We start from the raw sequence: 25,607 nt of genomic DNA, 5'->3' as shown, positions 1-25,607 counted from the left end.
TTGCATTTTTCAGTGCCATTGCAACTAAACTAGTCACTAAATGGATGATTATAAGTCAAGGAGTAGGCCCCATAATTCTGCCCCATAGTTTAGTGAAGGTTGTTTTTGTCCTCATGTACCTTTAGTGTAGTAATCAGAATGCCAGGGTGTTTATAGCTGAGCATTTTAATAGCATATTAGGGCTTAACTTTAGCCTTGGTTGTATATTGTTTGAAGTGATCTATTCATGATTCTCTGTTGGTAAAGATCACCCCTTGGTATGAAAAGGTATGAATCTGTACCAGTGGTGGGATTCAATTTTTTTAACAACCGGTTCTGTGGGTGTGGCTTATTTTGGGGTGTGGCTAGCTGGTCATGTGACTGGGTAGGCGTGGCTGGCTGGTCATGTGACCGGGTGGGCGTGGCTGGCTGGTCATGTGACTGGGTGGGTGTGGCTATGGGCATAGAAACTACTCAGAGGGCTAAAAAAAGTCATTTTTGACCAGTCCTCGCACTTTTGACCAGTCCTCGCACTTATGACCATCCTCACATTAATGCCCATTGCAGCATTTTTAGCAACCATGTCACTCATTTCACAACTGCTTCTCTTCACCACAGTTACAAGATAGGGCGCAAAATGTAAAATGTGCAGTCGTAGGTGTGATCACTTTTTTCTGCCCTCTTGGTAGTCCTTATGCACATAGGGACTACCCAGAGGACTGAAAAAAGTGATTTCTGACAGGTTCTCACACTTTTAACCAGTCCTCACACTTATGACTGGTCATCATTTATGCCTGTTGCAGCATTGTTAATAGCCATGTCACTCATGTCACAACTGCGGTGCTTCATTTGACCGGGTGGGTGTGGCCAGGTGGTCATGTAACATAGCTTCTTTGCCCTAATGACAGTTTGCTGCAATGTTCGTAAGTGTGAAAAACAGTCATAAGTCACTTTTTCAGTGCCATGCTTGTTAAACCAATTACCAGAACAAATCCATTCTCCCTCCCTCTTTCTCGCCATCTTTCTCTCCTTAATCTCTCCTTCTCCCTCCTTCTCTTTCTCTCCATCTTTCTCTCCTTCATCTTTCTCCCCCTTCTATCCTTCATCTCTCTTTCTCTCCTTCATCTTTCTCCCCCTTCTATCCTTCATCTCTCTTTCTCTCCTTCATCATTTTCTGCCCCCCTCTTTCTCTCCATCACTCTTTCTCCAAATGGGGTAGGGTAGGCTGGCCCTGCCCTGCTATTCTAACATTTCTTGCCTGAGAATTTCCTGTATATGAATCCTGTTGTGGAGTCTCATAAAATGACATTGTTTTCCCAATCAAGCAGTTATGTACGATTTTTTATTTAAATGCATCACAGTAATTGTCAATTACACCTGCCCAGAGAGTCATCTCAGTTCTTCCACAATTGTTGTGACTGAATTTATAACCTGGCCTCTAAGTTAACTCAGTTTCTTAACAATAAATTGGCTGGGTTCACGCCACATTCTGAGCCCCCCCAAAACTCTACTTGCATCCAGTTACAAATTCCAAGCTGGAGAATTGGGTGTGTTAGCGGGAGAGAAATATGAGCAAGGAATCAAATAGTTCGGTGGGGGGGTGGTTTAAGAAGAAACAAAGATAAGAAGGCAGAAGAAAAAAAACTCATGTTGCCAGAGGGAGCAGAAGCATCAGCTGTTTGGGAAGAACGGAAGGAAAGAAATGCAGGAGAAGAGATGGGGGAGGGTGGCTACGATGGGGACGGAGACAAGAGACCGCAGTGAGTGATGGGTGGCTGAAGCCAGAAGTCGTTGCAAAAAGGGATGCTGCCTAAGGAGCTGGCGACGCCGCTGGACCAAGGAGAAGGGGTGGGGGAGAATGGGAAAAGTGGGGGGAGGGCAGGAGGATGAGGGGCTGGGTAGGAGGGAGAGAGAAATAGCAAAAGGGGGGCTTCAAAAGGAGGGGGCAAGGAGAGGGGCGACGAACGGTAGAAGAAAAGGGAGGGCTTGGTTCAGGATGGGCGCGGGGAAGGGAAGAAGCACTGGTGGCTGGTGGAGGAGTGCGAGGGGCTTCGCTCCTTCTATGCCCACCCACCCCTCCTCCCTCCCTCCCTCCCTCCCTTCCCTCGCTCCCTCTGCGGCCTGCATTCCTCCCCGCTTCCCACGTCCCCCTTTTGCACCCAGGTCAAGGCAGAATTAGGAAGCCGCGCCTCAGGCCAGCGCCGGCTCCCCCTCCTGCCCCCGCCCCCGCCCCCATCACCACCACCGGCCTTCCCTTCCCTTCCCAAAGCCGGGATCTCCCCAGGCTGGGCCATGACCGAGTCAGCTCATTCCCGTCACGCCAAGGCCGGGTCCGCCACGTAAGGAGATAAAGCCGAACGCATCTTGACAGGCGAAGGGGGCGGGGAATCGGCGGTGGCAGCGGGAAGGAGGGAGCGCGAGCGGCGGCTCATGCGCCCGGTGGCGCCGAAAGCTATGGGGAGAGAGGAGTTCGGGGGGGGGGGTTACTGTGCTGAGGGCTCACAGCCTAGCGGAATGTAGAAGCTGCAGCAGCTCCCTGCTTGTCAGGGTGATGGAAGTGGCTGCTAAATTGTGGGGGGGGGGAAACTGAATGGAAAAAGTTGGGATGAAGATGCCCCCCCCCACCATTACTTACTGGTGTTTGTCGGCGGCCGCATGGCGCTTGGATCGGGTGGGCTGCGAGGCCACCATACAAGCATCTCTCTAGCCAGCGATTAAAGCGCCTTGCTGGCCATGTGGCCAGCGAGGCGATTTAATCGCTGGCTAGAGAGATGCCTGGATGGAGGCCTGCTTCGGTCGGCGGCCCACCCGATCCAAGCGCCACATGGCCGGCGACAGACACCGGTAAGTAATGGTGGGGAGGGGAGGGGCAAGGGGTGGGGCGAACCGTTAATTTAACAAACGGTTCGGCCGAACCATCTAGAACCGGTAGAATCCCACCACTGATCTGTACTATATGTTCAGATCCAAACGTTAATTGTCAAATGCTACCACTTTGGCCTAATTAATTTTCAACATATTGAAAACACAATAAGGTAGGTAGTTTTCAGAGAAATCCTCTCGGGCAACCTGGAGAATACGTCACCAGAACAATGTCATCAGTGTATTAAAAACATTAATAGGTTTGTTAGAAATCTTGGTCATGTATACTTCAGGAGAAAAAAGAAATCCTGGCATGTCATTGACATAGAAATTAAGGAGCGTTTGTGCCAAGATGTACTTTTGTCTTATGGTTTTATAGGTGGGAATGTTCTGTGTTAGGGCACCTTTAGTCGCTGTACAGACTGGGTACAGAAATTAACAGAGTTAGAAGGGACCTTGTAGGTCATCTAGTCCATCCCCCCACCCAAGCAGGAGATCCTTCACCATTTCTGACTAATGGCAGTCCAATCTCTTGAAAGTCTCTAGTGTTGACGTTCCCACAACTTCTGAAAGCAAGCTGTTCCATTGGTTGATTGTTCTCACTGTCAGAAAATTTTTCCTTATTTCTAGGTTGAATCTCTCCTTGATCAGTTTCCATTCATTATTCCTGGTCTGGCCTTCAGGTGCCTTGGAAAATATCTTGACCCCTTCCTCTCTGTGGCAGCCCCTCAAATATTGGAACACGGCTATCATGTCTCCCCTGGTCCTTCTCTTCACTAGACTAGCCATGCCCAGTTCCTGTAACCATTCTTCATGTTTTAGTCTCCAGTCCCCTAATCACCTACTTCTAGGTAGGTAGGTGTTTGCATAAAAGGCCTTAACCAGCTATAACTATCTAGACTGTAGACTTTATGTTTAACCAGGCCAATTTCTTCCAAAGAATCATCTATTGAATCAAATGCTGCACTGAAATCAATGAAGGATGCAAAGAGTTGTTTGCCTTCAGATTCATACTTGGTTATAAGATGATGTGAAAAAAATTAGGAAAACAGGTCTAATCCAGTTTGTTCTTCTGCTAAGAGCTTTTTCTATATGAACCAGTACTTTAACTTGTTTAGGAGATGTTTGGTATACATCTTGGCCACTAAGTCAATGCAGCTTATGGGCCAGTAGTTTTGTGGGGGTGGTCCTGGTTGCCTTTATATATATAATTGCACTATGATGAAGATTTTCTGTCTTGCTGGAATAAGACCAATATTGTTCACATGAAAGCCTGCCAGCAGAGGCTTCTGCCAAGTCTCTAAAGAGTTCTGTTGGGAGAAGATTTTCCATAGGTACCTTGTTCAGTTTCGAAGTCTGGATGATAAGTTTAATTTTCACTGCAGAAACTGTTGACTTGCAAAGGATTCTTTTTCAAAAGTATAGGTGGTCTCAATGGTCTGCAGTAGGGTGATCTCTGGTTAGGATTCAGTAGAAGGCAGATGATTTGACCACCTAGGGTTATATAATGATAATGATGTGATTTGCAGCCAATAGATCAAGATGGAACCATCTTTCTTTGGTGGTAAATGGGTACAGAAGGCCAGTGGTGGATAAACGACACCCACAGAATCAGAAGAAAGGATGATCGACCGATTACTGCATATGGCACCCTCATATTCCTTCCTTATACCCCTTCTCTATCTCCTCCCTTTCCTTTTCATTTGGCAGGCTTTTGAAATTTGGCAGAAAACCACATGTGGCCATCCTTGGCAAAGTTCCTGATGTCATCCAGTCCCAGGATAAATGGTTAAAGTCCAATATCACTAGTTATGCATTAGGCGCAACTAGTTTTTGATTAGAACCAGTGGGATTACATTCCTGCACTTCAAACTGAATATTGGCAACTGATGCTTGATGCTTTTTGATTACAGGCAGTTTTTAAAGTGCTTTCTTTAAAGTGAATCAGGGTTCAGTGCCAGTGTATCTGGAGTGCTATTTAAATGCTGGTTCGAGTCATGTCCTGCTACTCTTCTTGCATACTTATTTCAGAACTGCACATGTTTTGAGCTTTCTGCGTCTTAGAAAGTTGTTAAAATTCAATTTTAAGTTGCTGCAGACTTTGTTCTTCTCTCTCAAACCAAATAGGTTATAAAACACATAATATTGATTTGTTAAAGAAACCACAGTGATCGAGTCAAAACATTATGCTAAGCCATAACTTAAAGTATGGCTGAATTTGCATGTCACAGTAAGCCAAAAGTTGGTTTGTATGAAATGGAAGACCAAAAAAACCTTGGCTGATTATTAAGGCAGAAAAACAGTATATCAGTGTTTCTCAACCTTGGCAACTTTAAGATGGGGAGACTTCAACTCACAGAATTCCCCAGCCAGCCATGTTTGTTCTTTTATGACTTAAGAATATGATATGAACTCGGCTTGTGTAGTCTGTAAATCATTATTTATATTTTGGCATTTTATATGACCATGGCTAACTATGGTTTATTCAACAATAAATGGTTGAACAATCTATTATTTTATTATAATTTAGTGTATCAGAAGAAAACCAATCATTGTTTTTCATAACTGGAGCATTTTGATCACCCAGGATGCTCACCATTTTAATTTTCCAGGATTTTTTTTTACCTTTAATTTTTTTCTATGTAGATAGTCATATTTCCAAACAAAGTAGTAGCTTGAAACCAACCAGCCTTGTTTTCTAAAAGTACTTCTTGGTGTACCTGAGATGATTGGTATTATTGATAATATACATTAGGTTTGAATATCTTCAAACCTAAGCTTGGTTTTCTCTTATGGTATTATTGGTATTATTGATAATATACATTAGGTTTGAATATCTTCAAACCTAAGCTTGGTTTTCTCTTATGGTATATTTTAAAAAAATTAATAGAATCAGAAAAGAAATAGAAATAGAATCAAATAGGGCAAGGAGCATGTTGGGTACCAGAGGAGGTCTTTACTGGTGCTGTGGTGCCCAAATTGGAGATCTAAGTTGTTGGGCCCTTATAGAGCTAGATAGTTCTTTACAGTGGTGAAATTAATTTTATTTAACTACCGGTTCTGTGGGTGTGGCATGGTGGGGCTTGGTGGGCGTGGCAGTGGAAGGATACTGCAAAATCTCCATTTCTACCCCACTCCAAGGGAAGGATACTACAAAATCCCCATTTCCTTACCACTCCTGGGGGAAGGTTATTGCAAAATCTCCATTCCTACCCCACTTTGGGACCAGCCAGAGGTGATATTTGCCGGTTCTCTGAACTACTCAAAATTTCCGCTACTGGTTCTCCAGAACCTGTCAGAACCTGCTGAATTTCACCCCTGGCTCTTTATCTCCTAAAAAGAGCAGGAAGGCTTGAAAAAGGATAATGGTCCAGCTAGACAGTGATCTAAACCAGGGGTTTTCAAACTTTTTAGGGTTGCAGAATCTGTTAGTTAAAAAAAAAAATCCTGGAAACCTACTCAAGAGCCAAAGCTCTAATAATAAAAACTTGGTTGCGTTGCAGTGAACTAACCCCATGAAGGTTGAAAATCCTTGATCTAAACCATAGTTGTACATGATATTGGACAACAGTTCCATCTAAACATGCCTAAGGCATAATGATCATAAATTGTGAAATAGTGTTGTTGCAATTACATTTATTATTGAACCATGACTATTTAACGAACAATACGGATGCTTGCTTTTCACGCCATATTCTACCTACTAACTACACAGGGTTGTTTCTGAAAAGTTGTAATCATTCAGAACAAATAATTTTGCTCAGATTTCTTACGGCCATACCAGGAGAATTAAATAAAAGCGTTAACTTGGCAGCTGCTCTCCAGATAGGGATTTTGTAATGTAAAAGGTTATTCTATGAAATTTGAATGTTTTAAATTTCAGAAGAAATTTCATTTTGACAGATAATTGGCATGCCTGCGTGTTTAGAAAACAGAAATTACAGCCATGGGGTATTTCAGGGGTCAAGGAAATAGGGATTGCTTAACAATGTGACATTTTCAATCAGTGTCACCTTCTTGAAATCTGTAATTGTTTAACTTGTGTGTTTGCTGCTCACCATGTGTTGAGTCACTGATCTCAGTTTTAGATCTGTGCAGATACTCCTTGACTTACAATTGGACATTCTCTGACTTGGTTGTTTTCTTTAAGGCGTTTCAAGCACGGTGGCTCACGTGGTTAGCATACTGGATTGGAGGTTAGTAAGCCCACATTTGAGACCTGAGTGCTGCCATGGGGTGGGGTGAGCTCCAGTCCTAATCTCTGAATTTGGTTGTTTTCTTGAAGATATTTCAAGCATGGTGGCTCACGTGGTTAGCATATTGGGTTGGAGGTTTGCAAGCTCAGGTTCAAGACCTGAGTGCTGCAATTGGGTGGCGTGAGCTCCAGTCCTTTGCTCTAGCTCCTGCTGGGACATGAAAGGGTGCCCTCCCGGCAATGGTGATGTCATTGGTTAATCCCTTCAACCCAGATGCTTCTGGCACGAGTGCAATGCAATTACCCAAACTTGAGAACATCAATAGTGGACTTCCGCTTGGCGCCACCTTTCTCGCTGGGCGCTAATTTATGGCACTCCGCACTGGATATGGTAAAAACCGGTGAAAACAGCAACGAACAGCTGTTCCTGGCTTCAATTTCCCTCTCTGGTTGAAAGAGAGAGAAGGAGCAGGGGGGAGAGTGGTAGATTCCCCTAGGGGCTTTGTTTTTGTTATGCAAAGTCCCGAAAGGTCGAATCCCATTGAATCCTCCTTTAATCTCCAGTATTCAGCGCGCTCCTGCAAAAGCAGGAAAAGAGGAAGGTGTCCACTTCTGCTAACAATTGATTTCTATAAGCAGACGGAAGAAGCATGAGTGAACAATTATTGGTTTGCAAGTATTTTTGATTTCCTGACTTCCACCTTCTTTAAAAAGAGAATTTTTTTTTCTTTCCTTTAATTGTTTAAAATGGCGTTTGAGAGCAACTGAAAGTAGAGCGATAAAGGAAAGGGAAGGAAAGGAGCCTTGCTGCGAAATCGAAACTGAATGGAGATTTTATCTTATTGTGTTGGACTGTGGATTGTTGGATTATATTACGTTGTTTAAGTATTTCATAAGGGGATTTTCAGCAAGAACTTTGCCATGAAGGTTCTTTCAGAAGAATGGATTCGTGACTTTATACAGGATTACACAGAAAGAATGTATTTAATTATTCAAAAATACGAATTGATAAAAAATGGGGACGTTTTGGATGAGAGCTTGGAGGAAATTAACCAGTGTAATCAGGATTTGGAAAATGGAATGGAGGAGATACAAACAAAAGTGGATAAATATGAAGATATGATCGTGAATAAACAAGTTGATGTAAAGAAGTTTCCTTTAAATAGTTTGGATGAAATGTCTGAATTTGTGCTACAGGAGGCTGTCTCCCGAACCGAAAAAACTCACAGGGTTAATGCTTTTCAAGAGTTCTCTTTTTGGGCTGATGGAATATAGGGCAGTAATTTGTGGTTTCTTGGACATAAGGAACTACTAGGAAATATTGTGACTGACTTTTCAAAAGGAGTAATGAAGGAAAGACAGAGATTAATGCATCAAAAAAAATGGCAAGAGACAAAAGTATTATCCTTGAAACAAGGTTGTTTTGAAATATTAACAGACAAAAATATTAGTGTCCCTAAAAGACAATATGTGAGGAAGATCTGGAAGAAATGGGTTGGTTATATGTTTTATATCTATCATAAAAGACTAGGTATTTGGATTTATACTGGATTTTGACGAGGAAGGACTAAAGTTGAATAGATATTGTAATTTTCTGTATTGAAATTTTATAATGTGTTGTACTGAATTTTAAATAGAATATTCTTGAAAGATCTTATGTAAGAAAGACCTGGGGGAAAAATTATATGGTTATAGAAGCTATAAGGGAGATATTCTCTGAATTGGATTGGATTTTTATGCTTTAGCTGGTTTTAAATACTTTAGGATTAATTTGTTCTATTGATTTATATATTTTATTACTGTTAATTGTTAATTTTTTTTGAAGGATTTTGGTTATGTTAGGAGGAAGTCAGAGCTAGAGAGGGAAAATTGGTATAATAGTTTTGGGGAAAAATTTTCTTAGCATATGTTTGTTTTATTTTTAACTATACCTTGTGCTTCTTCCGGGAAGTCAGGGGGGAGAGGGGAGGGGATTAGTGAAGGGAGGGGGGTTGGGGGGAAAGCGGGGGGAAATATTTTTTTTTTGGTAAAACTTTTTGAATAAAAAAAAAAAAAGAGAACATCAATAGTGCAGAATCATCAGTGCAGAACATACTTCTAGTGCAAGTTCATAGAGCACCAAGGACTCCTCAGATATATTTTTAAATGTTAAAATAACTTTCCTGTTAAAAAGAAGCAAATTCTACTATGGATTATGCCTTCCTGATTAGTTATTGTAACAAAGTTGTTGTTATAGTATGTTCCCTTTATGGTTGATTTAGGTTGATTTAGAATGATGTTAATTAACATGGTTCTATGTTATTTTTTTGCAGTAATGTCAATCTGAGTTCAAGTTGGTGAGAAAAAAAGGCAATGTATTAGTTTTTAAAATTAAAAATGAAGAAGAAAAAAAAATAAAAGAACATAAAACTGTGGGATCCTTGGTGCTCTGTGACCTTGATTTTTTCTTGCATATATTTCATTCCCAAACTAGGTACATCATCAGTGCAGAATCCTTAGTGATGAATCATCTAGGGCCAAACTCACGGCCCGCGGGCAAGATCCTGGCCACAACCACCCCCGTTTTAGGAAGGGGGAAAAGTCATAATATGTCACGTGATGACAACGTGATGATGGGAGTTTGACACCCCTGATCTAGAGTATAAAATTGATTTATGTTCACATATGAATATGAATAGTGCACAGTTCATTGAATTAGGATTTACCCATCAAAAATGTCTTGCAAAAAAAAAATGTAAGCAAAAAAATATGCTCAGTTGGGTTCAGTTCAGTGTGTTTTTCAGGGCTTTGTCTGTCCGTTTGCTTCCTTGACTTTTTCTTACCTTCAAGACAAATTACTTCCATTGTAGCATTGAGATATAGCAGCATTCTTGTCTTTTCTCAAAGTAGTTGCCTAACAAACTCTCCACAATATGTCCAGGCTATGCTTACTCCTTGACTTCTCATTAGCCTAGCAGTTTTTCATGAGTATCCAGTCTTAATTAGATGGCTATTCTGCCTGGAGAAAGAAATCAGTCAGTTGCCGACTACTCTGACTGTTGCCGGTCACAGAGTATTTCCCTGCTCCCTTCATTTGAGACAACTACTGTATTTTTCTTAAACTGCAGACTAATAATAACAGATTTGTTTGCTTGAAACTGATGTCATGCCTTTGCTGATTGCACAATTACTGATTTACTGAAATACAATTAAAGGACCATAAGAATTTAGGCAGTTCATACAGTCCGTTACTGAATTTGCAGAATCCTCAAATCCCCCATGTGTAACTGAAAAACGATAAGAAGCTAGACAAGGAAGGACATTCAGGCACTGGCAACCCTGTGACTGATGTTTTTGGTAGCAAAATGAAAATATATTGCAAACATCAACAATAGAGATGCCAGTGCCTGAAGCAGAGGTGGGTTTCAGCAGGTTCTGACCAGTTCTGGAGAACTGGTAGCAGAAATTTTGAGTAGTTCGGAGAACTGGTAGTAAAAATTCTGACTGGCCCCGCCCCCATCTATTCTCTGCCTCCCAAGTCCCAGCTGATTGGGAGGAAATGGGGATTTTGCAGTATCCAAGTCACACCCACAGAACCAGTAGTAAAAAATTTTGAAACCCGCCACTGGCCTGAATATATTTACTTGTGAGGTTACTGCTTGTTCTTCACCTACATATGTGGGATTTGGGACAGTTACCAGCTGTACCACAATTTTCAGAAAACGAAATTTTATTTGAAAAGAAAAAAAATGTTTTTTTTTAATTTCAGCTTTGGAAATAATAATTTGACGTTAGGTGTGCCAGTCTTGCAGCTTCCAAATGTAATAATAATAATAATAATAATAATAATAATAATAATAATAATAATAATAATAATAATAATAATAATAATAATATCAGAGTTGGAAGGGACCTTGGAGGCACCCCCTGCCCAGGCAGGAAACCCTACACCATTTCAGATAAATGGCTATCCAACATTTTTGTAAAAATTTCCAGTGTTGGAGCATTTACAACTTCTGCAGGCAAGTTGTTCCACTGATTAATTGTTCTAAGCATCAGGAAATTTCTCCTTAGTTCTAGGTTGCTTCTCTCCTTGATTAGTTTCCACCCATTGCTTCTTGTTCTACCCTCAGGTGCATTGGAGAATAGCTTGACTCCCTCTTCTTTGTGGCAGCTCCTGAGATATTGTCAGATATTGTCAAATCTCCAAAGCTGGTTTTTGGGTACTATCAAATCTGTTCTGATAGTAGTCAAGGAAATAAACCTTGCTTTTCATTTTTTTATTTACCAGTATATAAGGCAGTTTTTACTGTTTTGTAAAATCATAGTTGGTCTAATGAAGATATTGCCTTAAAATAAAATTTGGATCTTCTTGGTGTCCTTTGCTTTCCTTCCAGGCAATGTAAGCACTTTTGAAGGTGGTTAAAGTTGCTACAGGTAGTCTTCAACTTATGAGCACCTTTGAGCTGAAAAGTTCTGTTGTTAAGTGAGACATTTATTAAGTGAGTTCTGTCCCATTTTCCAACCTTTTTTGCCACAGTTGTTAAGTGAATCACTGCAGTTGATAAGTTAGTTACTTGGTGGTTAACTGAATCTGGCTTCCCCATTGACTTTGCTTGTCAGAAAGCCATAAAAGGGAATCACATGACCTTGGGACATGTCACATTTTTCAGTGTTGTTGTGACTTTGAACAGTCACGAAACGAACTGTTGTAAGTCGAGGACCACTTGTACTGCCACTCTTGATTATATCCTGGTTTAATTTATTTTTTTTCTTTTTAGTTTAGTGTGCTAATGATTGGAAACCCAAAGGGTCCAGCTGGAAAAGCAGACTTTTTTCCATTGTAACTGTTCATTTTTGTGGGAGGGAGACAAGTGTCAAAATACAATAGGCAAGTAGGAACATCAAAACCCCACAACTCCCACAGCATTTCTTCTTTCCAGTTTTCTTATGCAAGTCATCAGGCAAATAGATAATACTATATGAATTTTATGACTAAACTCCAACATGTTCCCGAGAATTACTGGCTGTACCTAATAAATTGTTAAGATAAAGAAGCTTCAAGAGTAACCATGGTGTGTAATTGCTGAGGTAATTGCTGAGGAACCTGGAATGAAGTCCTTGTAAAATCCTTGTAAATTCATAATTTACAAGACCTTTTCATTCATTTGATATCAGATTTCACAGATGCCTTCATAAAAGAAACTCCTATGTGTCTCTTGGGCTTAGTTCAGAGATAGAACTTTTATTTCTATACAATGAGCAGTTGTTTTTCTTCCACTTCTCTTTTTTTGGTTATGTTTTGGGTACAATAAGTTCTTTGACATGTGACTGGCTTTCCCAGGTTAAAATGTACTTGCTGTGAGACTGTGTACTGTAACTTTGCAAATAAATCAGAGGTTGCCAACAGATTAGTTTATGGACTTTTTCTTTTTTTTCCTCCTCCCTTAATGCAGGGACTCTGCCTGGAGATGAGGCGCTAACTGGAAGCCTTTGCCCCTTTTCCTTGTTCCTTTTTTACTGGTTGCTATGGAGACCAAGGAAGAAAAAAAAGAACGAAAGCAAAGCTACTTTGCCCGGTAAGGATATAATATTGTTTCAGTTGCCTCTTAAGTATGAATGTTCATCCCTCCCCACCTTTTCCTTTGCCTATCATGATGTTCTAACTTCGGTTGCTGGAAAAAGTGTCGGGCAGGGTTTTGTCTATGATACCTTATGTCTGTATAATAAAGCACACTGAATTTTCTTTCCTTTAATGTACATGGCCTATTGGGGCATCCCATTGAATGAGTCAAGTTGCTCCAACTTGAATGAGTCAAGTTGCTCCAAATTTATTTTATTTTAATAGCAGTGTGATGGATTCAAAACTGCATTATTAGTCTGTTTTATTATTTGTCTTAAATAAGTTCCATTAAGTTTATTGAGATATATTCTCAGGTAAGAAGGTACGTTATTGCTGTCCAGTAATGCAAAGCACAGGTCATCGGTACAAAATTGGGCAATACACAAAGCAAATTACTGTTTAGTTCCCAAAGCCTTTATCAGCGCTTAACATGATTTTGCAAGAGATTTATATCTGTTTTATAAACAGAAATGGTCACGCTTGAAGTCAAATGTTCTAATCCTATAAATTCTATTTTAGAGTTAATAACTCAGACACTACATTGTTACAATTGCTGTTATTATTATTGTCTATATAAGGCATTCAGAAACTGAAATACCTCTATGAATATTTTCCCCCCCACACTATTTAGAATATTAATAGAATATTAATTTGTTTCATTAGAGATACAGCATTAACTGGGAAAAGCCTCTATTATTCAAATCAGTGCGTGATATATTTTATTAAAACATTTGTTTCCATGTCATCATGCTTATTGAGTTTTGATTAAATATGCTTAGGACTATGCTGCTGTGTGCCCATAAACACTATTTCGTGTTTACCGAAATTTCCAAAATTCCATTTGGAAGAAATGTGACTGCTAAAATTTTAATAGGTTTCAATCGCTTTTGTAATTCATGAACAATGAATTTTGGTGTTAATTTTTTTCTCCAGTAATGCCCAAAAATGATATTCAGCAATTTGGCACATTGAAGTATATTTACATTTAAATATGATTAATGGCAAAATGGTATTGATTGAAGAATATCCTTCACAGACAGCTCTGACAACTATGGTTCGTTCTCCAATCTCAGCGGCCATGTTGTAGAATAAATTGCCATAGAGTTAAGGAAATTCCCTTCTTATTACAGTTTAGGCAACAACTCAGACATCCATATTTATGAATGGGTTCAGTTGTTTTACCTTTTTTTGTTTTTGGGGATTTTAATTGTTCTAAAAGGTATTGACTTGTTGTTTTAATGATTGTTTTAATTGTATTTCTGCTGTTTTAGTAGATCTGTGTAAGCTGCTGCAATGTGTTAAAGCAGGGGTGTCAAACTTGCATTGTCACGTTGTCGTCACGTGATGTATCTGAACTTTCCCCCCCTTCGCTAAACCGGGCTGGGGCGGAGCTAGGCACGAAATGCATCTGGCCTGCTGTCTGTGAGTTTGACACCTCTGTGTTAAAGGAATGGATGCAATACAAATACCCTATGTACATAATAAATATCTGTTTTCCACTTTAAACAGATTATTTTCTTTCATTTGTTCTTAATATCAATAGGGAAGAAAGGCAGTGGAATTCTGCACCATCTTCAGGTTAAATATCACATATTTTTACAGGCTATTTAATTGCAGGATATTAGTAGAAACAGAAAGGAAATCTGTGAAAGAATATAGTGGCATTGCATATAAAAAACACAAAATAACATTATGTGCATTGAATGGGAACAAAAGAGAATAACATTAAAAAATTATCCTAGAAAAAATTAAAATACAAATATGGACCATCTTTCTTCTATCCCTCATTATAATTGCAAGCAAATATGAATAAACAAGGATGGGAGAACTATATTTCTTCCTTTTCATATATTTGCCTTGGAGGACAAAGTTTACCTCCACAGTTGGAAGTTCCTACAGATTTTATCTGTCATCCAGGTTTCTGACAGCAAATAACATATTTAGAATGTCCTTACATAAATCTGTATTTATTTTAATTTTTTTATGTTTTACTGCATCACATTTCTGTCCCACCACAAATTAAAGACTTTTGATAGTATATAACAATGGTTTAAAAAAATCTCTAGTACACTATATAGCAGTGATGGCTAATCTTTTCTGGATTGAGTGCCCAAAGCGCATGTGCATGCGCAAATGCGCGCGCGTGCATGCCCAAATCCCCAAAATGCAATGCGCGAGCAGCCCCTGCGCATTTGCCCCAGCCCCCACGCATGCGTGCATGGCGCCCCCATGCACGCCCCCATGCATGCATGCACGGCCCCCTTGCATTAGGCATGAAAGCTGGCTGGAGGACTTTGGCCAGCCATGCTCTTTGAGTCCAACCTACCTCAAATGGTTGTTGCTGTGGGAAAAATTGGAAGAAGAAGGATATGTTCACACCGTTGAGTTATTTATAAAAAAATAATAAAAGCAGGATAAAAATAAATATAATTCAGAACAAAACCAGTCCTAAAAACAACCAGAGCTAATATACAATACATCACTGTGATAGTCAAACTAAAACAAACAAAAGCTTTATCTTTTACATCTTCCAAAACATTATTTATGTCGAGACAAGTCTAATCTCTAAGGAAAGGCTGTTCCATAGCATAGAAGTACTACTGGAAAACTCTACTTCCAACCCTTCTGGAAGCTGTGGTAAGCCGCTGTGGCGCAGTGATTAGCGTACAGCACTGCAGGCTACTTCAGCTGACTGCTAGCTGCAGTTCGGCAGTTCAAATCTCACTGGCTCAAGGTTGACTCAGCCTTCCATCCTTCCAAGGTCAGTAAAATGAGGACCGAGATAGTTGGGGGCAATGTGCTGACTCTGTAAACTGCTTAGAGAGGGCTGTAAAAGCACTATGAAGCGGTATATAAATCTAAGTGCTATTGCTATAATACTTTGTGCAAGTAGAGGGATCACCTATTTATAAGTAGCCATATTTTGAATGTTGCAAGGCTTCTGATTATTTATCTTGGAACAAATAAAAATATTGCAGAGCTGGAGTGAGTAAGTACTTCAGAAAAGATGTGTTGGAACATGTAGGGGCATGAGGGCATTCCTGCTAGAAGTTAATGAAAGGAGCTGCATTTTTTTCCAGGCTTGTCTGGGCTGTTTTGGGAAGGTTCCTGATACATCAATCATGGAAACAGATGTGGCTGTTTTAATGAGTCACAGACAGGTATCCCTATGCATTCTGAAATATCTGTAGCAATGTGCGTGCATCCAATCCATTATTCAGCTGAAATAAAATACTACCAGGGATAGAATACTAATTTTCTTATCCTTGCCATTTTACATTTCTGGAATGAGTGATTTTGGCATGAGAACCATATGGTAGTGTAGAATCAAAAATAGCCTTTTGATATCAAATATAAGGAAGAAGAACATACCAGAAGAAGTTGTAAGGACAAGTTGGGGATAGATTCATCAGCAAGAACTATGTGTATGTGATAGTGGATAATTCACCAATACTAAATTGCCATTATTCAACCGTTACCTCTATTCCACTGTTCTTTCCTATACACTAAGAGTTTGTCTTTCTTCCTTTTTTCCTCTAGTTTGAAAAAAAAGAAGCTTGCTAAACAAAATGCAGATGTGCCACCTCCAAACACCTGTGGAACTCACACCTGTAAAACTCAGACTGGAAAAAGTGATGGGAGCAAAATCATTCTAGAACAGACAAACAGTCCTCAAGAAAACTACAAGCATTCTGCAGAAAAGGAGGATTATGAGAAAAAAAAGAAAAAGAGCAGTCAAGCAAAGGATATTAGGCGAACTGATCTTAAACGATACTACAGCATTGGTGAGTTTAATGCAAGAGCTTTGGGATCATCCACATCAAGGCTTCCCATGATTTCCCCGTCTTAGAAGTGGGAGGAAATAGTCTTGGCATTAATTGAGCTGACTCTCAGGGTGACCCTAATGTACCTCCAAAATAGGGATATGCCATAGTTGGTTTTTCATAAGAACTCTTTGTTATTTGTAAGAATAATGATTGTATTTTAACTGGCTAAAATTCAGATGTCACCAACTATGAAAAAAGCCACTCCAATTGCCATAAAGAATGGTTTGTAGTGTCCAAATATTTTTTTTATTTTTTTTCCTCCAATCGCCAGTCTATCTAATGACTACTAGATGGCAGCAAAGTCTGACTCTCCCTCCCTCTATCATACCACATAGTCACCTGGTTTTGTGTACCCCAGATGCAACTATCTCATAAGTTTGCCTAATTCTGAAAGGGAAATAAAACTTTGTATGGGTGACTCCATCTTATAGCCAGACATCACAAGGACAATTAGAAACAGCTGAGATGTTTGAAAAGGTTTCAAAACAATAAGTTAGGCGATGTAATTTACTATTGGAATTATATAGGATTTTGCTAGCATAATTAATATGCTTAGCATATATGCTGTAGCACTACCACTTGACCCTTCAAAAGGGTGTTGTGTCTGGGATACAAATGTGTTAAATATGATAATGCAGTTTTACACAACTGAGTGGCTGACAGAAAAATAGTAAATTTATGAATTCTATTTTTATATTTCATTTTTTTTAAAAAAAATCACTTTTGCAACTAAAGCAGCACAGGTTGGAACAGAGAAATGTAATAATATTTTGTAGCATCTTAGATTAGCTGTTACTTGATAAACATCTCAATTTTATCCATAGTTGGTTTCTTGTCAGATGCACTAACCTTCCGCATGGACTGGAGGAGTGTAATAGGTAGACATTGAATCTAGACAAGTCTAGACAAGTCTAAGGGTTTGTCCGGTAGTATCTGAGGAGGTGTTTCCTACCCCAAACAGATGTATTCTTCTCAAGTCTGCACTTCATGAATTCTGTCCCAGAGTGATTAAGTCAGGGGTCTGCAACCTTAAATACTCAAAGACCCATTTGGACCCGTTTCCCACAGAAAACACCGGGAGCCACAAAACCTGGGTGGGCGTGGCCAACTCAATGTCATTTACTTCCACCAGTCACATGACTCCTTAGCCATATCTACCCAGCCGGTCATTAGGGCAGAGAACCAGTTGTTAAAAAATCCTGGGAACAAAATCCTTTTGACATATCTCTCTCTCCCCTTCCTCCCTCTCTCCCCCTCCCTCTCTCTCTGTATCTCTGTATCTCTCTCTCTCTCCCTCTCTCAGTATCTCTCTCTCTCTGCCCTGGCCACTTCTCCATCCCTTGATGTTGCCCTTACCTTCTCAGGCCAGGCGAGGAGTGACTGGGAGGGGAGGGCGAGGCCAGCCAGTGGTGGGATCACCTGACAGGGAGCCACAGCAAAGGGCCCAAACAGCCGCATGTGGCTCCGGAGCTGCAGGTTGCTGACCCCTAGTCTAAGGCAATATGGGGGGTTGGCACGTTGCTTTTATCTGTGAATAATTTCTGCATCCTTTCTTGATGACAGCTGTTCTGGCTATTTCTACCCATATATTGTAATCTCCCAGCTAGATTAGTGTAATGAAATCTGTAACAGTATGGCCTTAAAGCCTATCCAAAAACTGCAGGATATCTAAAGTGTAGCAACCAGCCTTTACCATGGTTGCATATAACATCTGGTTAAATTGCACTGGCACCCAGTTGCCTTCCAAGCCAAATTCTGTCAAAAACTTCTGTGTGTCAAAAACGATCATAGTTGTTTTCCAGAATAATATCAAATTGCTGCATTCTTTCTTTTGCTGTAGAAACAAGATTCCCTCATAAATAATTGTAATTGTTCCTTATGTAATTGATAGGCCAGCAATTTATCTGATTTATTGCTTTTTCCAAAGTATGTTTAGTAAATTCAACTTCCTGTAATTCTTATTTATATCCAGTAAATGTGGTTGATTTCTGTATTGCTCTATCTTTTGTTCTAAAACTGAAATTGAAATTTGAAAAGTTGAAAACTGAAATTGAGTTACGTTTATGCCTTGATTCGAATTGTTTCAGGTTATTCAGTAATGTATCTTTCTGTTTTTGTATGGCTTTATTTCTATTTGATTCAAGTGAGATAAATAACACTTTCACAAATGCTAGAATAGCAGTCCATATTGTAGATATGGGTATATACATAGATAGATAGATAGATAGATAGATAGATAGATAGATAGATAGATAGATAGATAGATAGATAGATGGTTGTTTATATATAAATATACAGATACATACTTTAATTGAAAATTGTTTGCAGAGTTATAAGCTTCAGAAAAACAAAGAATATAGAGATGTGAAAAAATACAAAAGGAAAGATAAGTTAGGAAAGAAAGAAGAAAAAGTGAATGATGGTAGAGATTTAGAAAAAAGTAAGAAAGAAAAGGAATATTTAAAAAAGTGATTTTTGATCTTCTTTGAAGCAATTATAAACATAATTAATACTGTTTCCATTCTCCCAAATTTGTAGATAGGGAGACGTTAGAGGTTAATAATAATAATAATAATAATATTTTAATTTGTATACCGCCCTTCTCCCGAAGGACTCAGGGCGGTGAACAGGCAGATAAAATATAAATACACACAATAATTAAAAACATCCCTTAAAAAACTAATTTAAATACCCAAAATGTTAAAAAACGTACTCCCCCGTAAAATAACAAAATTTTAAAAACCCATCCAATAAAAATAAAAATCAGGCTAGTCCAGCCATACGAAATAAATAAGTTTTAAGTTCGCGGCGAAAGGTCCTAAGGTCAGGTAATTGTCGAAGTCCGAGGGGAAGTTCGTTCCACAGGGTCGGAGCTCCCACAGAGAAGGACCTCCCCTGGGGCCGCCAGTCGACACTGTTTGGCTGACGGCACCCTGAGGAGTCCCTCTGTGGGAGCGCATCGACGATGGGAGATAGAAGCCGGCAGTAGGCGGTCCCGTAGATAGCCCGGTCCTAAGCCATGGAGCGCTTTAAAGGTGGTAACCAATACCTTGAAGCGCACCCGAAAACAACAGGTAGCCAGTGCAGTCTGCGAGGATAGGTGTTATGTGGGAGCCCGAGACGCCCTCAATAACCCGCAGCCGCTGCTCTGAACTAGCTGAAGTCTCCGGTGCTCTTCAAGGGAGCCCCATGTAGAGAGCATTGCAGTAGTCCAGGCGAGAGGTAACGAGCATGAGTGACTGTGCATAAGGCATCCCGTCCAGGAAGGACGAACTGGCGGATCAGGCGAACCTGATAAAATGCTCTCCTGGAGAAGGTCGCCAAATGGTCTTCATAGGACAACCGACCATCCAGGAGCACGCCCAAGTTGCGTACCTTCTCCATCGGGGCCAATGATTCATCCCCGACAGACAGCCGCATCTGCAGCTGACTGTACCGAGGTGCCGGCATCCACAGCCACTCCGTCTTGGAGGGATTAAGTTTGAGCCTGTTCCTCCCCATCCAGACCCGTACGGCTTCCAGACACCGGGACAGCACTTCGACAGCTTCACTGGGGTGGCCCGGGGTGGAAAAGTACAGCTGGGTGTCATCAGCGTACAGTTGGTATCTCACCCCAAAGCCACTGATGATCTCACCCAGCGGCTTCATATAGATGTTGAACAGGAGGGGTGAGAGAATCGACCCCTGCGGCACCCCATACATGAGGCACCTTGGAGTCGATCTCTGCCCCCCTGTCAACACCGTCTGCGTCCGATCAGAGAGGTAGGAGGAGAACCACCGGTTAAGCTGATTTGGAAGAAGCTCTTTAATTTCTAGTAGGAGTACAGTTATAATAGTATTATAATTGTTCTTTTGTTCTTCTACCTAGTCTTAACAGTTACTAGATTATGATCTGTATAAATAGGAGTTGCCACTTCACATCTGCAAAACTGATTACCAATGAGTTAGAAATCTAATACATGCCTATTGTTGAATTTGTTTTATTAATTCCAACTCTTCTAATTCAAGGAACTTGTTATTACTGATAAATCCTTATGTAGCTCAGGTCCTTTGTGCTTAAAAAAATGTCTTCATCCATATGTTATTTGTTAGACTTAGATTTAGACTTAGAATAACTTTATTGTCACTTTGAACATACATTAATCGGCATACATTAAAATGGAATTTCATTGTAAACAGCTTTCAAAGTGTCACCACCCCCAATATACACTACATAAACATAACAAAATAAATAAATAAATACTAAATTGTGCATAAGAGCTACACTCTGCAAACAACCAACTTTTCTTTCTGCCACCCAAAATAAACCTGTCTGGAGTTGATTAGGGATTTTGGGTACTGTAATAGTGCCAGTGAACTAGAATTTCCTCCATAGAATGTCTGTACAACCTCTTTTCCACATTTAAACAAGAATCAGAATATGTTCAGAATACGTTCCATTTTCATTCTTTAGCTTTCCCTCCACAGTAGCCATGCTAATGACAGTTCAGGAAGCCATTTCTGGCCAATTTTGCTTTTAATTGTTCTCCCTATTTATTTTTCATTTGCTTTGGATTCATTGCTCTAATGTTGTGATTGTTTTAATGCTCATTCATGGTATTTGTACTATTGGGTGGCTTATTCTTGATTGTTATTTATCGGTTTGATTGGCCTATTATCTCCCTAATCTAACAATGGAGAGCCTTTTAAAATATAATAACAAGGAATTGGCTGTACAGATTTTGACTGGCTGATGCATTATAGGAAGGCACACATTTTAATCATGATTTGTTCACTAATCCAAAATCTCCAAATTGTTACATATAAATAAGCTTAAAATAAAATAAGAGTTTAAATTCACCTCTTGGACTAAGCTGCAGACAAATTACTCTGTAGTTTACAATAATACAACGTTGGAGTCTTTGCACCAATATTTCCTTAGTCTTCTGTCCCTTTGGTGAAGAGCCTTTAACTAACACAGCAGGCTTCCGGTTTCTATGCTTTTCTTATTTACCTCCCTGAAACCTGATCCCAGGAGAAAAGCGAGTTTGGCTCTTGGTCTCATACCACCTGCCCTCTATTATCTCCTTGTTTAATCCTTCTGGATTCAGTGGGGAGGATCTGGCATCCTGGCTGCCTCCTTCAGTCTGAATATTCTGAAACTTGTTCCTCTCCTCCTTTGTTGTGAATGGACATAGAATGGATAATGGGATATGCATAGAGGTGAAAAAGGACTGATAATTGTTCTTGAACTTTTCCCATGTCTCCTCCCCTTCCTCCTTTTTCCTCCTCCTCCTTTTTCCTCCTTCTCCTGTCTCCACAGATTAGCCAATACTTATCTAATTAGTCACATCATTTTCTAAGGGAACTATAAATCATTTCAGTCACTTTTATCTCTTTCTACCATCTCATATTTTAATGTGAGTTGTTAATGTCTAAATGTGCTTGCAACTACCCTGACACTTTACACATCCCACTGGTTAGCATTTTCTTCAAGATGTTTTTAATATAAATTCTCCTTTGAGTGGAGTGAGTGGGGAGAGGGATTGTGTTCAATTTTGACTCCTTTTAGAAGAAAGCTATACTTGAGTATTGTCATGAAAATAACAATGAATTCTGCAGCACCTAAAGCTATCAGAGATACATTGGTGTAACACCTTAATAGAGTACTAATTTAGTTTTGAATGGATACGCTTTAGTGTGATTGTGGCATGTGCCACCATGGAATCCATTGCATCAAAGTCATGCAACATCTGCTGTTAGGGGCATCAATTTTGTGTGTTTGTATATGAATATACACCAAAATATGTAGAAATAAAATCTCTGTAGGTAAAAGAAATGTATGATGACATTGAATGCAAATCTCAGCTCTTTACACAATAACTCACAATAACAGAAATAAGCGATTCTATAATTTTCCAAATCTTCTTGTGCTACTTTAACAATTGCTGCAGAGGTGGTTTTTGCTGAGACCTGTGAGATTTTGCACTAATTTAGTACAGGAAAATCTAAAATTAAGAATTAGACTTGGTTGCATTCATTTACAAAAGATACCAAAAGTGTAGAACAGCAGGTGGAGGATAAAAACTGATCTTTCTGAAACAGCTGAATTTGATCTATTCTAGCTTGCAAACTGTTAGAAAGCAATCCATCCTAGGATAAACAAACATGCAGCATAGGTGAAATTTAGCTTTGACAGTTTACTTTTGGTGCTGCTTATTGGAGAACTTGGCAGTATTGGGACACACAGGTCTGTTCAACAATTGGTTAAGCTTGACGAGAGGAACTACTAAAGTATAACCACATGTCTCATATTGTTTCTTTTGACATGCAAAATAATAGTATATAATACAGTAGGTAGATAATATAGATATATTTGTCATTTTTTTCTTTTTTGTAAAGAAAAGAATTCTCCAATTTCTTTATAATTTATTTCTCTTAAATAAAGTTTGGTGTAGCAATAATTTAGAAACCAGGAGACTGTGAGCTCTAGTCTTGATGGTTGGTTGCCCAGAAAGCTGGGTGGGTGTCTTTTGGGCATTCACTCTTTCTCAGCCTAACCCACCTCACAAAGTTTTTTGTTGTGGGGAAAATAGGAGGAGGAAGTTGTGGTGGATATATTAGCTGCCTCGACTTACTTAGAAAATGAAAAAGGTTGGATAAAAGAACCAGTTTACTCTAGTGAGTAAGGCACCAGGCTAGAAAACAGACTGAGTTCAGGTGCTGCCTTACCATAAAAGCCAGCTGGGTAAGCTTGGATCAGTCACTCTCTCTCAGTTCAATCTACCTCACAGAGTTGTGGGGAAAATAGGAGGAGGAAGGAATATTAAGTATGTTTACTGCCTTGAGTTATTTGGAAAAATAATAAAGGCAGGATACAAATTAAATAAATAAATAGATAAAAATCTAATGAAATAAAAAATATTTAAGTGATTAGTGCTGATTTTGTGGTTGGAAGAGGATCCAAACTTTCACGTGCTTTTAGCTGACAAAAATATATGTTCAATATACTACCTAACTTTAAAGTTATATACCGTATATACTCGAGTATAAGCCGATCCGAATATAAGCCGAGGCACCTAATTTTACCACAAAAACTGGGAAAAACTATTGACTCGAGTATAAGCCGAGGGTGGGAAATGAGGCAGCTACTGGTCAATGTAAAAAATAAAGATAGAGCCAAGTAAAATAACATGAATATTTATTTGAACGAAAAACAATAAAAGTGCAAAAGGGGGAAGGAGGATTCCCAGCTTTAGAAAATTTAGAACTACGCCACCTTTGGTATGACCTGAGCATAGCTCATAAAATTATCTGCTACAATGTACTTCCTATCAATGACTACTTCAGCTTCAACCACAACAATACACGAGAACACAATAGATTCAAACTTAAAGTGAACCTCTCCAATCTAGATTGCAGAAAATGTGACTTCAGTAACAGAGTTGTTAATGCCTGAATGTGCTACCTGACTCTGGTCTCTTCCCAAAATCCCCAAAGCCTTAACCAAAGACTATCTAGTATTGACCTCACCCCATTCCTAAGAGGTCTGTAAGGCGTGCATAAGAGCACCAGCGTGCCTACCGTCCCTGTCCTAATGTTCCCTTTAGTTGTATTCCTTTTATGTATTCAATTCATGCTTATATTTATATAATTATTTAATATGTATTTGACAAAATAAAATGAATGAATGAATGAATAGAATAGAATAGAATAGAATTTTTATTGGCTAAGTGTGATTGGACACACAAGGAATGAATGAATGAATGAATGAATGAGTGAGTGAGTTACTTCAACAACATTGTCTCACAGAAATTGACAATACAACTGCAAGCATGAAAATGAGTCCTCCTTTAGCTTCCAAGGGACCAGGGTGCCTCTGAAGGTCAGTGCTCTAAGCACTAAGAACCCAGCACAAATCTAAGCCTGTATGCACACCAATAGTGAAAATACCCTGCACAGTGTCTCTTGGCAGAGAAGGTTAATTTTCATAGACGTTGGGGTGGCTCTTTTTTTTTTTTTTTTGGCAGGGCAATAAGGATCTCTAATATCATTAAACCCAAGTGTGAGGAAAAAGACAGCAGCTAAAATGTTAAGGCCAGTTGTGTGACCTTCTCCAATACAGTTGGCCTGGCTGTTTGCCAAAACTTAAAACACCCTCCCATCCCCCCCTCCCTGCTAAAGCTTCTTTCTTAAAACAATTGTGGTCTTTGCCTTTCATGTCGCTCAACCTTTCACCTGCCAGGTTCCTAGCCCTTCACCCTTGACCCACTGCTGTGTTTGCTTAGCATTGTGCCAATCGACTTTAGAAGTCTGTGTGTGTGTGTGTGTGTGAGAGAGAGAGAGAGGGAGGAGGAGGAGTGCAAAGGGGAAGGAGGATTCCCAGCTCTAAACAAAGGGAAATCCCGGAATGCCAGCCGAAGGCGGTGCTCGCGTTCCTCCTCCCTTGCTCAAAAGCCCCAATAACCTTCACCAGCAAGGCAGACCCCACGGGAAGGAAGGGGACGGCTGACTCACGAGCATCTGGCTGAAGAGCAGCTGCTCCAGGTCGCCCAGCACGGTGAAGCACGGAGGAGAAGAAAGAATGAAAGAAGGAGGAATGGCCCTCCTTTCTCTCTCTCTCTCTCTTCCAGCGCCACGGAACAGAAGGGGACTAGGCGCGCACACACGCCCAGCTTCTGAAGCACGGAGGAGAAGAAAGAATGAAAGAAGGAGGAACGGCCCTCCTCTCTCTCTCTCTCTCTTCCAACGGAAAACGCTCTTTCGCTATGGGGAGAGGAGGGAGGGAGGGAGGAGGTTGGCTTGCTTATTCAACCCTTCCTGGCTAGCCATCCAGCCCTTCCCAGGAGAAGGCGAGGAGTTTTGGGCGGCGACCTTTTGCTAGAAAGCGGCAGCGGCTGCCCCAACACCATCAGTTGGGGCGGAGCCGGGTGAGCTGCAGTAACTCCCGCCAGGCTATGCATTGGCGCGGGGAAGCCCTGGCGGTGCAGTCCTTCTCGGCTGAGGGAGGAGGGTTTTCCTCTCTCTCTCTCTCTCTTCCAGCGCCACGGAACAGAAGGGGACTAGGCGCGCACACACGCCCAGCTTCTGAAGCACGGAGGAGAAGAAAGAATGAAAGAAGGGAGGAATGGCCCTCCTTTCTCTCTCTCTTCCAGCGCCAATG

At 40.2% G+C, this 25,607-nt stretch overlaps 1 protein-coding gene across 3 annotated transcripts in view; it reads left to right on the top strand.

Annotated features, from left to right (window-relative positions):
- The window catches only part of NCOA7 (nuclear receptor coactivator 7), a 76,007-nt gene that overhangs the window by 8,975 nt on the left and 41,425 nt on the right, over nucleotides 1-25,607 (top strand). For all 3 annotated transcript variants that reach the window (XM_058172338.1, XM_058172330.1, XM_058172320.1), the window contains 2 exons: nucleotides 12,472-12,594; nucleotides 16,179-16,423. In XM_058172338.1, coding sequence (XP_058028321.1) covers nucleotides 12,545-12,594; nucleotides 16,179-16,423 — 295 coding nt within the window. In that variant the 5' untranslated portion in view covers nucleotides 12,472-12,544. The remainder of the gene's footprint in view (nucleotides 1-12,471; nucleotides 12,595-16,178; nucleotides 16,424-25,607) is intronic.

Source organism: Ahaetulla prasina, chromosome 1 (assembly GCF_028640845.1).
Source record: "Ahaetulla prasina isolate Xishuangbanna chromosome 1, ASM2864084v1, whole genome shotgun sequence".
In the NCBI taxonomy this organism is placed as follows: Eukaryota; Metazoa; Chordata; class Lepidosauria; order Squamata; family Colubridae; genus Ahaetulla; species Ahaetulla prasina.
Note: the sequence above shows the minus strand (reverse complement) of the source record. Positions and strands in the feature narration are given on the sequence as shown.